This window comes from Sphaeramia orbicularis, chromosome 18, assembly GCF_902148855.1.
Source record: "Sphaeramia orbicularis chromosome 18, fSphaOr1.1, whole genome shotgun sequence".
NCBI classification, from domain to species: domain Eukaryota; kingdom Metazoa; phylum Chordata; class Actinopteri; order Kurtiformes; family Apogonidae; genus Sphaeramia; species Sphaeramia orbicularis.
Window position 1 is genome coordinate 29137730 of NC_043974.1, and position 13139 is coordinate 29150868.

Below are 13139 nucleotides of genomic sequence, written 5' to 3' on the forward strand. Positions count from 1 at the left end.
ATTAATGAATAACATGTCATGTGCTCCATTTTTGTGACGTATAGGCGGAGTAAAAGTTGGCAATTGAGGGGAGAGTACCATCAAGTCAGTGTTGGCCATCTCCCAGGCAATAACTCTGCCTATGGATATTTTATGAAACCTCTAATGGATGTGACAATAATTGATAGTTGGTTGCACTCAGTTACCATTTGTCCCAGCATGCTGAGACAAAAAGCACTTGTTGGTTTCTGAGCAGTAGCCATAAATGCTGCTGCAGGTACACCTAATAACTGTTGGTTCACATGGAAACACTGGTGCATCTGAGACACAGGAACGTAACTATAAAAACCATTAGTAGAATGCCAGAACAATCCATCAGAAATGATTTTTCTACACAGACAACCAATCAGACTAGAAAATTCTGTTCGTTAAGCTCAGACTGCCTTGTGCAGTGACTCAGCATATGTCTGCAGCTCAATTTTTTGGAGGAAAAACATATTTTTTTCAAACAAAATTGAGTGTTCCATGTGGCGGCTCAGGTCTCAGTATGTATGGCGCTCCAGCCAGTAAAGCAGAGAATTATACCGAGGCCCCCCTATGCTCCTCTTTGCAAGCCACTGATCACAAGCTCAGTAATTTTACAATGGTCACTTACTTCATCCCCCCGCATCCCTTGCTCCGACAGCGCGAGACAGCTGACACAGCATTTATCTTCCTTAGCAATTTGAGCATGCAGACCAGCTTTTGTCCATCTCTCCCTCTGTACTTGTAACAGCAGAGGCATTGTATACTGAGACGGTGTTAAGTGTGCATTCTCAGGATTAAGCATTAAGGTGCGTTTTTCTACAGGTTTTTTTTAGGGTGTTTATCTCAAAGCATGTTAAGTTACTTCTCTCAGCTTTGAATGTACGTTTTGGCAGTCTTTATAGAGGAAACTACTTTCTCCTCACAATAACAAAGAGCAGACTATTTATGAATAATCACTGATCATTTAGCAGCCCTTCCTTTGTATGTGGAAAGATCCGTCTAAGCGACAAGGCTTTGATCGTGCCGTTGCACCATTCCATACAAATTGAAATGATGCATTCTGTTTTTCCGTCACAGGAGAGCGGCTTCCCATTTTCCGCTCCCACTGTCAAGTTGTGCACAGCTGCATAAGTTTGCGCGCCTGTGTGTGGGGCACAGGAAATGGCTGTTGACAGCATAATGGGAGTATGAGGATGCAATATAAATCCTTAATCATGTCTGAATCATGAACTGCAGAACTCAAATGCACACACCATTCTGTTGGAACTACTGCAGACAGAGCCAAGACTGTGAGGTGCTTTAACTCTATTCTAATGTTTCTTTTGTTTTTGTTTTAGATAATACAACGTTGTTAGTGATAGATATTTTCCCTGAGAGGAAATATCAACATATCCATAAAATATATCAAATACTAGCTGAAATACGGCGGAAAATGATATTCTTTCCATGACAGCCCAAATATGCTGTTTTTTCATTCTTCATTTCTCAATCCCTTGAAGTCATTTTCAATTACAGAGCAAATCAAGAGGACCTTAATTCAAAGACACGAGTTGCATATGAGACGGGTCACCTCCTATACTAGTTAATCAAAACAGAGCACGCAAAAAAAAAAAAAAAAAGCAAAAAGGAAGCCCATTCCTCGTGCTGTGGGACGGCAGATTTGACTCTGAACATGATTACGAGTTCGCTTTTCATGCAAATCGCTTGTCTAAGCCTAGAAGTTCATTACTAATGGCACTTCCCATCAAGTTGGGGGCCCATCCGAATACTAATATCCCCATGTGCATTGGAATTTGTCACCTCAAGTCCCCCCTCTCCTCGTAGCATGGCAATTACAACAATGTGCTTTTTCCTTCATGGAATTAGGCGTCACCCCCTGTTGGGAGTTTCCCCACAACAGATGCTTTGCAGTTGATTCCACACACCATTGGAGCCCAAATGAACTAAACGAACAGTCACTTTATATGTAATAGGCCCACTGTAGTATTTTTGCTTATTTATTTAGCTCTCAGATGCTGGATGGTGCAGTGTTTTACATGAAAATGTCTTTTTTGTTGGCGATGTTGCTGGACTAATATGTAGTTTATGTCAAACAGTAGTGGACTGGTTTTTTTTTTTACTGTATGGACTATTTCTGGGAAATGGAAGTATTTTCATCTCCTAAATAATATATAAAGCACCCTCGAGGTAACCTTGTGCTACCTGAAGTTGCTCATACAGTAAACTACCCTCACAGTGTGCTCCAAGGTCCTTCACATCCACAGTCAGTTCTACACTGACCATTTGCATGAGGGATACACTCTGTGAAGCAGATCTCAATTTGAGGTTATAACAAAAGCCAGTGCTCGTTTTATTGCCAAAAGCTGTTTGTTCTGGTCTGTCTGTTCAGCCCCGTAGCATTATCTTCCCTCTATTTCTATCTGATTTTTGTCTAGCTTTCTTTCTTTTGTATGACTGATTGCTGTCGCACTTCTTTTATTAGTAGTTTGTAGATTATTGCCTAAAATATTCACAGTAGCAATGTTTTTTTTTTTTGGATGGGAGGCAACGTGATGATAGGAAGCACACCTTTTCTATTCAAAGTCGAATAAGAAAACGCTTCTTTTTTTTTTCCTGTTTTTGTGATGGTGGGGGGAGCCTTGTCCGTGATAGGCCTCTACTCACCTTCAATACATTGATGGGAAAGGAGAGCGAGCAGAAGAGCAAAATGGAAATGGTAATAAACATGCTAATGCTAGGCCGCGGAGCCAGGGAGAGCAGCTTCAGCCCGTCCCTCAGCAATCTATTGGTGTGTCTGTGCATGTGTGTGTGTCTGAGAGAAAAAACTGAGATAGAGACAGAGGGAAAGGAAGAGGAAATGTGCATAATATTGCATGTGACTGCACACACACACACACAGACACGCGTATACACACCCTCACTTTGTGCTCCAGAGTAAACAGAAGAGAGCTGCATGTGAACGTGCCACCTTTCTCTTTCAATCGGCCTCTGGAGACAGTGCAAAGGGTCTTTTGTTGGCTCATTGGTGAGATAAGAAGCGGGTTGGTGGGGTGGTGTAGGGTAGAGGCGGGGTGTGTTGGTGCTTCAGAGACTCACAGAGCCAGCTTTTTTTTTTCTTCTATAGGATGGAAGCAACCCTTTCAATAGGATCTCATTTGCCATGTTGTGTAATTGTGGCACATAATGGAACACACCTCATTCAGGCAGCCCAAGGCTTTTTTCTAAAGCCATTTTCTCCATTCACAGCCAAACAAGTCATGTTTTAGAGAGATATTACGCAGCCTTTTGAGCTCAGGGCCACTACATATTTGCCTTTGAATGGAATGTTGTGTGCAATCAAGATAAAATTTTTGCTCAGTGCTCATTATAAAAGAGACTGTCAACCAACTTGATATTTGTCATTTGACTTTTATTCTCACTGCTCACTGGAAGTAAACAAAGTGGCTGACCTTTCCTGCCTGGTTTGTTGCACACATTTGTGCAGAGGACAGCAACGTATTAACAGCCGCTGGTCCCTGGCATTGAGTAAACTTGCAGCCAGAAGACCGCTATAAACAATTTAAGCTAGTTAATCACATGAGAACACACAGGTTTATTCTCATGTAACACAGTCATGTGAATATCTGCACTCAAGTGTAGAGATGAAAAATGACTGATTTGAAAATTATTGCTGAGCTTTTCCATTAAACTACCGCAGGCTAGGAATGGATGGCTATTTGCATAATTTAACTGGCATCTTAATTATTGTGTCAGGAATCTATATGCAAATGACTTAAGTCACTTAGAAACGGAAACTTACTTGGCTAAATGGTTAATGGACTAAATCTTATCAAGTTAGGATACACAACGTGAGTGTAACCAGAGTCGTTAATTTATCTGATGGTGAAATGTGAAAGCCAGAAATAAAGACAAGAGGACAGGACAGGACAGACAAAACAAGTAAATGCAGACTTACCTGGGTTAGCTGGGAGAAAAAGGGCATGTTAGTGGTGTGTGTTTTTTCTTTTTGGGCTTGTTGGAAAGACCTACCACGTAAAACAGTGAGTCTGGTGGTAGCGCTCGTCTCTCCAACACTGTTGGAGGCGACGCATTCATATATGGCTTCATCTCGGGGCGTGCGCAATGGCTGAATTCTTAGCACTGAACCAGAGCCGTCATCGAACTCTATCACCTGCAGGTGCGAGAGACAAGATATGTTAAAGGAGATTTTTTTGTTCACAATGGGTGAGGGACCTTCTGCAGAGAAAGAAAAGAAAAACAAGACATTTGGCTAACAACACTGATGGTGACTGACACAATGTGCTTCCTATGACAAACAAAAGCTGCTGCCTACCTTGAATCCTTGTTTTCTAGTGTTTTGTGCTTGTATGTTGTACATGTATAAATATACTTCAGGATCAGGATGCTGACAGATTATATGTTAGCATTAATCTTTTTTTTTTGTGCTTTTTTTTTTTTTTAGTATTAACATATACTGAATGCTAGTAACTTAATAAGATGGTATGTGTAGTTTTATTCTTCGTATTAATCAGGGAAAAAAAATAACCAATGCAGCTTACTAACTTTAAGAATGGGGAAGCTTATCTTGTCAGAAATGTTTTTCTCAGATCTCGGGTTGTATAATTTAAGTCTGAATGTGTCCCACTCTTAAAGTTAACACACTATCTATTTTAGAAATGCATCACACTGGATTGTGTTAATGGGACAGAAACAAGCACAAACAGTTATAAGGTGGCTTGATAAACGGTTACGGACAGTTGTACCATGAGGTGAAGTAGTGGTACAAAAGACAGGACCGACTGTATTGGACGGACGGACACATAAAATGCTCACAAACAGGTGTTTGTTGTAGCTTATTCAGCTATTTTTGCATGCTACATGTTGTATACTCACTGATTTTAGAAAGCCCTGTGTCATAACTCAATCTCTTTTAAGCATAGAGGTAGATTTCAATAAAAATAGGCCAAGACCTCAGCTTCACACACACTCACACACACACATACTCTCACACACAGACACACACAGAGGCCTACAAACATTTTTAAAGTACACAGTATATCTGGTCACGTATTAGTTATCAATACACTTCAACATTTCATTGGCCAAGCTAAAGCGGTGTTAGCGTTCAAGCTGACAGCAGGTGAGGGCAAGAAAGTGCCTCCTTTCATAATAAAAGCAAAGAGTGAACCAGAAAGGAAGCAGATTGACTTTTAAAGGAAATGGTTTTTTGTTAGAGGATGAGGCAGCAATGCATGACTGAACAGGCATGGAATGGTAGCAGCTAGCAAGCTGTGTGAGACAACATGGGAATGGAAAGTAGCGTGTTAGCATTCAGCAGTACGAGTGATGCAAACGCTATGAACTCTGATAAGATTAGATTTCCATGGTTATGAGATGTAAAGAAGGGGCGGGACATGGTCTCAGAGCTCTGTTGAGCCATCGCTGCTTTGCAGTAGCAAGCAAATATGGAAGCCAGAGCAGAGGAGAAAAGAAGTGACACTGTGATAGTCCCCAGGACTGACACAGAAATTAATAGAAATCTTATCAGTGTTCTGTGATGATTTGTTATTTCTCATGGGTATTGAGCCCAAGTGCAAAGCTTCAGCCAAAATAAGAGCAGCAGGACATGCATTAAGATAAAAATGCCACAAAGCAAAAGGATTTTCCAAGTGAAAGAGCTGCTTCTCCTTTCACTGTGCATAAAGCTGGCAGATGTGGCGTGATGCTAATGTAGGTATCTGGGTCACACCACAAGTTGTTGTTTTTTTTGCCATCCAATTGCTCTTTTCTTGTTTTTTATTTGATTACAAATCTGTCTCCAGATCTTTTGTGTACTTGCTCATTAAAACTCATGCATGTTTCAGAGCCTGGCCAGCGTGATTATTAGAGCCTGCTAATGCGTGGTGGCAAGTCGGGGCGAATAAGCAAGTGAGCGGGGGCTTGGTGCAATGGATTATGTGAGTGCAGAGCCAAAAGCAGTGCTGAAGCATTCCCATTTTTGTCGAGCATTTTACATCAGAACAATAGACCTAATACCTCAAATCTCTGGTTGCTGACTTTCTTCCCCTTCTTGTTCCACACAATCTTCGGCCGTGGATCTCCTGTAGCTTGGCAGATGAAGGATGCCACGCCTCCTTGCACGCCTGTTTGGTCATTGGGGGTTCTTAAAAACTTTGGTGGTGCTGGATAGAGAGAACAGAAAAATAAAAGATAACAAAAATAGTTAGTGAGCATGCTAAGCACCGCCGGCAGAGTAATTAATCTCTCTTATCAAGCCCCACACACCAGAAAGTAACAAAGTTGCAGATTTCAGCATGTGGCTGTTAAGAGGATTGTGTTTGGAGGTCAGGACAAGAGATTGTATTGACTTTATTGTGCGAGTGGAAACAGATGATCAGTAGCTGAGATCAGAAGTAAAAGGACAGAGGTCTTGGGAGCAGAGTGTGTAAAGCGTTTTATATTGACCGTGGAGGTATTTCTGGAGTTCTGAAATCAAATCGGATTCTTGGAGTGAGGCACTTTAGCAATTCTCAGATGAAGTTGATGAAATATTTTGAAGGAAAATTGGAAAGTATCAAATAATAATTGGAAAAAAAATCTGAAATAACACAGGTAATTTGCACCACATTTGATATCGCAAGGAATTGCAGCTCGAATATGAGTGTTTCACATTGACAAAAGAGTTAGTTGTGGCTTTCAAGGTACAATTTTCTTTTCCCGCCGACAGTGAGCATCTTCATAATGATACTGTCAGAGAATAGTCTTGAGTAAAGAAAGTGTTTTTTTGTTGTACTTAAAGCTACATAACTTTGTTTCATCCATCAGTAAAGCCATCTGTCTCTTCAAGATGTTTCATATTGTGCTGTATAGACAATACTCTGCTTGGCATGAATCATTTGGCCGTTCAATTAATCATTTATAACATTTCCCAAACAGTAGGAAAACAAAACGCTTCTGTTCACTGCCGTAGCTTATATTCCAAGCTTGTCCAGTCGCAGACATTGCTAATCTCTTAAAAATCAACACGTGGAACACTTTGTTTTTACACCACGCAAATGAGACACGCACCTGATAAGGACCTCGCAGCGCTCTGATTGGCGATGTGAGCAGTGTTGTTCCTAATTGGTCCCTCAATTCAGCAAAACAAGTCAAGTGTAAAGGCAACTTGGATAAAAATGCTAAAAATGCAGGGGAGTGGAGGTGAGAGAATAGCAGAGGGGAACAGTGTTTGCTTTGTGTAGACACTGCACGGACATTCCCATGTACTCGGCTGGTTTTACAAGCCTATACAATGGCTGATTTCTCCTGCACCGAACTGATTTCTCTTTCCTGGAGTTAGATTTTTAGAATTACACTGTGCTAAGGAAAGTGATTTGCCTTTCATCCTCTTTTATGTTTTTTTTTTTCTTTATACTTTCTAAGAAATGATTTCAGTTTCACTTATTTTCTCCAGGATTATCAGTCCTTTCTCACTGGGTAAATTTTCTATTACTACTGGTGAAAAAAAAATCAAAATACACCAAAGTGATTAGTAATCAAAGAAACCTGTCTCTTCCCTGATGAGATTGTGATTGTGAGATTGAAATTCCAGCTCTATCATAATGATCAAGGCTCTTGTAATTTCAACAGCAATAATGTCATAGCGTTAAGTCAGACCCCCTAGTATTTTCCTCTGAAGCTAGAGTGCCAGCGTCAGTGGGAGGTGTAGCTCCATCTGTCCCCCCTTCGGAGCAACTGTTTGCCTTTTATCAATCACTTCAGCAGGCCATTAGGGGCCACACAGCTGCAGTAATGCCAACCATCTGAATTACCTCATCTGTGCGCGTGAGAATGTGTGATAGCGCTTGTTCGCGTGTCTGCGTGTGGACTGATTTCCCCTCCCAGATTGTACAGCCCAGCAGCAACAGAAGCACCGCATGCGAATGACAAATTAACCTGCAGGATTGTTGGGGAGGCGGCGTAAGATGTCTGGTCAGCAATCAAAAGGGGGAGCAGATAAAAAAGGCAAGACACTGGGTTTCCACTGGTGAAAGGAGTCTGGGAAATCACCTGATTGCCTTATGATGTGTGCATGTTTTTTTTTTTTTTTTTTATGCACACACACACACACACACACACACACACTCATCTTCCCGTCATTCAGCGGCTGACATGTCTGACAGGTGGGCAGTAGAGTTGACACTGTGTAATTTGTACGCCACAAAAAGCATCATTATATCTGCATTTGCACCTTATCTCGTTGACTTGGCTGGGACGTGGTGCACATTGGCACCCAGCCAAGAGGGTGCTGATGGGTAATTGATATGCTATTGGGGCTGTTTTCGCTCTGGGGCCATTCATTACGGCTCGGTGCGTCTCCCCACGCCGGCTGTGATAGACTGCTACGACATGAACGGGAGATCAGCGCTGGAGGTGAGGGGAAGAGGGTGGGGGCAGTCATCGCACAATGGGGAGTGATTGAGGCGTGACACGGAGGTAATGGTGTTTTCACAGACATGGCCGCTGATATCACCATCATACCCCCATTTTAAGTCTGCCGCTGACAAACATCCATTTTGGCCGACTCGTCGTATAGCTTCAGGTAGACAGAGGCTGATTAAAACCTCGGTTTCCTCTGAACAATGTCATGACTACCACTTTGACAGCAACCAAAAAGATATGGTCTGTGAACAAACACTGTGCAAACATGCGCCACAAAAAGACCTTGTATCACATGATTTGATTGGAGAATAGTCGAGCAAATATATGGCCATCTTCTTTGTGTCTTAGAGGGTATCCCACAATGTAATACCACAAAATGAGATATTTTTTGTTGCAAGATAACCAGCAAAACAAGGCATATGTTAAATATCTTTTTAACAAGACATCAAACGTTTCCAAATCCTCAGTCTGTTTAATTTGTTTACCTGTCAATGCCATCATATCACTTTTCCTAATGCGACTTGCAACTATTTAATTGAAATAAAATAACACCATTTTAATATACATCAGTTCATGAAACATAAATAGAACTATACATTATATTGCTTTGTCTCATTTGGAGTGTTGGCAAAAAACAAATCCAATAATCCACCGCAGCTTCAGGATGTCACCTTCTACTATGTCTTATTATTTTGATTAAGAGACCCCTAGCGGCATAAATTACATACAGTGCAATTAATATGAGAATATTATGAAGCAGGATGTAGAATAGCATCGTTTTGGTTAATTACAGAGAATGAAAATGAACTGGCGTTGAGCAAAAAGCCTTGTTACCTCTGCTGCACATTTGCATTAATACCACGGCTTGGCACCTGTTAATCCAGTGCTAAGCTGTCGCCAGCAAACAAATGAGAAGTGTAAAGCCTGTCGCAAGCTCCAAAGTTAGTGATGTGGACGTCTGCCTGCGTTCCCTCGAGGTCATTATATAACCTTGTTGCATACCTGTATTTCTTCCCTTGGAATGCCTGGGCTGTTTCAGACAATGTGCGTGTCCAAAGGGCTGAAGGGGAGGACAGTTTAATGACTAGAAGTATATGTCTTTTCATGGACGCACATAAATCGACGTTGGAAGTCTTCAGCAGTCACCCTTTGACTGTTTTTAAGGCCTTTAGAAACATATTTATGAATCTGTTTCATTTTCATTTTTCATTTTGGGCAGCAGCGTGAAATACATTTTGGATACATTACCATTAGAGTGAGAAGTACAATTTTTTACGGTCTGGCAGATGTTTAAGCAAACAATACCAGACGTAGCAGCGGGAGTATGAGAACAGTAGTTAGCACACAGACACTAGGCTAAAACGAGCCTCCAGTACACTGCCGTGCTCACAGAAGAGAGGCAGGGGCATTATTTGTTTTATGTTTTTCTCCCAATTAAATACTAACTCAAACTACTGTCCTTAAGATGCATTAACATCCTTGTGGGTTAATGGTAAGAGACTATTATTGTTTACAAGAAACGTGTCCATTACAAAGACTCGGCAAGCTTAACACCACAAATTGCATTACACTTCTGTCAGTCATAACTATTTTAGCAGACATGCTGCTGTGGGTAAATTTGCTCTCCCAAAAGTAAAGACCAATAATGGCAGGAGAATGGTAATGCTCAGAGCTGTGTATGAATGGAACTCTTTCTCCAAAACACACACACACACACACAATCCTAATCAGCATATGGGATATTTTCAAAGGCACAGCACATTATGTACTGTAGTTTGTTTGGGCCACAAGCAGGTTTGTTGTTTTAGGAAGAGTACCATCTTATATTACAATGTAGGTACCCGTCTCTCAGTCTCTGTAACAAGATACAGCTGAAATGCAGAATAGCATTAGGGCTCATTTATGCTCTATGGAGAGAGCATTCTGTCTGTACATTACATGCGTAATTCTGTTCGTTTTCTGGGAGCTTGCGGATGCATACCCAGATGAACGAAACAGACCAGTATCACCAGGAGCAATCGAGGCAGTGTTGAGATTTAACAGAATAATTTCCATAAATAGGGGATTTCAAAGAGCGACTGTGTGAGTTAGTGAAAAACTACCGACATATTTATGATAACTACCCTTCTCAATGTTAATATTAGTATCCACATGAGTAAAACCTCCTCTGCCATCGCTCTGTTTGTTATTATTGACTTCCTTCTTTTCAAAAAACTTTACTCTTCTTCATGGTATTTGGCCAGTATGGTAATTAAGAGCGGTGGCCTCTGGTGGATTGATTGAGAAACTCTCAATCCATCGTACAGGATGCATGGAAGTATGAAGGCAGTAATGCATGACAACATTAGAAACAGACGTACCTATTTATGTACATAAAGTGAGCATAAGTGAGTCTTAACAAACAAGAGTTACAGGAAAAAAAAAAACAAAACTGGAGACTGAAGCATCCAATATTTAGTGTAACCTTGCTTTGGGCTTAACACAGTGGTTTCCAACCTATTTTGATTCGTGACCCCATTTTAACATCACAAATTTCTGGTGACCCCAGACATGCAAAATGGAGGCATTTTTTTGCTAAAATTAATTTGGTTTTGAACATGTCACAGTTTGCTACACTATATTGCAAATAAACGTTAATTTTAGACGACATTTAGGCTATATAATGTATATAATGCACCTTTTTGATGTCTGCTTCTCAATTTCTCTTGGAGATGTCTTGGCGGGTGCAGTGTATGTTGAACTGTAGCAACACACGCAGTCATATGATCAGGTCAATCAAGATATTATATCCTGGATTTTATTTGAAGTTGATTTTTAATGGGAAAAGTGTGCGGTGTTTTAATTATCATGAAACATATATTGAATCTTTAAAAAACATGTTTTAATAGTATTTTTTTTTTATTTTTATCAATTACTAGAAATTTCAGGCAACCCCATTTGAATTCCAGGTGTGACCCCAAGGTTGAAAAACACTGGCTGAACATGTCTTGAGCTCTTCTGCGCAGACATTATGAGATTTACTTAATTAATATGTTTTCATCAGGTTTCCTTCAACATGTGTTTGATGTTTCTTATCGTTCGGGCTACATTTTTGTCACGAGAACAGAGATCATACTAAATACTGACTGTGTCCTGAAGAATCCATGTAGTTTTGACTGTTGTGCATAATATTCCCTCTATTTTTGTGTTGTATTTTAATAAAGAAATTAAGATATTTATATTATTGCTCACTACAACTGCGTAAAACTAACATAGCCAAGAGTGGCCTGTATATAAATGAAACAGTATGTCTGAACATACATAATATTTTCAATGGACATGAATAAATATATAGCACATTATGGATATGAATGAAATTAAAAGTGAAAACTGTAGCGTACAAATTGGGGTACGTAGTGAATACTAATACAGAGCAATAAAATACAAGTCAATATTGGTTGATTTTACCATAGTAATCAGACAACTTATCTAAATTGGAGACAAATGGCCATTTAAGTTTAGTAAAGATAAATAATTATGCAGCAAAATAAATTAAAGACTGCTGAAATATTTACGTAGTGTTTGTAGTTTGTGTTAGTATAAGATGTTTTAGGACAAAGAGACCTAAACTTTTATACTTGTATAACTATAATATCTCAGTTTTGTTCTCAGTTATTGTAAATATATGTCAGAGCTCAGGAGGAATAGCTGCAGCTTTGGGGTTTTTAAAACTAATATTAGGGGGAAAATGCAATTAAACTTTTTCTTTTTTTTTTTTTTTTTTTTAACAATGTCAGGGAAAATAAAACCTACAATAGTCAGCCCATCATCAAAAAAAAGTGAAGCTGAAAAGAGAAAATAATGAAATCCTACAGGGGAGTAAGGTCTCTATACATATGTAAAAGGCTGACTTCTATTTTACATTCTTTAGTTTTGCATTTGTGAGGCTGAACTAGAGGTTGTACCTGTTGCCACAATATTGGTCAAGAATAACAGAATGGCAAAGATAACACACATTTCTGTCTACATGTTGAACTCATAAAAAGCCCGACTTCAGAGCATCTTGCGGATCTGCATTCATTACAAGTTTGTTTGATATTGGCTTAACTCGGAGCCAAACACTGAATTTAAATTTAAAGACTGCTCTCAAAGAGGTCAAAGTCTGAGCTCCATTCATAACGGCCCAAACATTTCAAGTCATCAGGACTCCACCATAGACTAAAGTTTGATCTGCAAAGCCATTAAAAAGCATGAATCAAAGAGTAGAGAGAAGAACATTATTAAACCGACTTTCCGTTGGAGCCTCTATTCGGCGCAGACATCAGTCCAAGACGGCTCGGTTTTCACAATTATACTGACTGACATATTCAATTTCATTTGCATGAAAGGGGCCATTTCCTCTCTGAATCTTTAACTTGCAGGGTGAGGTGGGGTTGTGGAGGGTGATAATTAATCCTAACACATTGGGTGGCAGTCTGCAAATACGCGCCTCCATTTTGGACGTATGAGTAGAAGAAAGGAGCATTTAAAGATGCCATTAACCCCATTCGACATCTTTAAGCTGCAGCATATCAGCTCTGTAATATTGATGAATTGTTTGGCAGCAAGTGGCACAATCTGAACTATAAGAGGCTCATGTTGCGGAGGATAGAAGTGACGCGTTTAGTATGTACGCCGAGGATATTAAGCACTATGGAATCCTTCAGGTATCTAAAATCCTGCGAAGTAATTTC

At 40.0% G+C, this 13139-nt stretch overlaps 1 protein-coding gene across 34 annotated transcripts in view; it reads right to left on the reverse strand.

Moving 5' to 3' along the window:
• The window catches only part of LOC115438765 (receptor-type tyrosine-protein phosphatase delta), a 617983-nt gene that overhangs the window by 82881 nt on the left and 521963 nt on the right, over window positions 1-13139 (reverse strand). For 22 of the 34 annotated variants that reach the window (XM_030162597.1, XM_030162584.1, XM_030162598.1 and 19 more), the window contains exons 11-12: window positions 6043-6188; window positions 4036-4177 (exon numbers count right to left, since the gene is read on the reverse strand). In XM_030162597.1, the coding sequence (XP_030018457.1) occupies window positions 4036-4177; window positions 6043-6188 (288 nt within the window). Of the gene's footprint in view, window positions 1-4035; window positions 4178-6039; window positions 6189-13139 lie in introns of all 34 variants that reach the window. The other 12 variants (XM_030162582.1, XM_030162579.1, XM_030162571.1 and 9 more) reach the window with 1 other exon arrangement.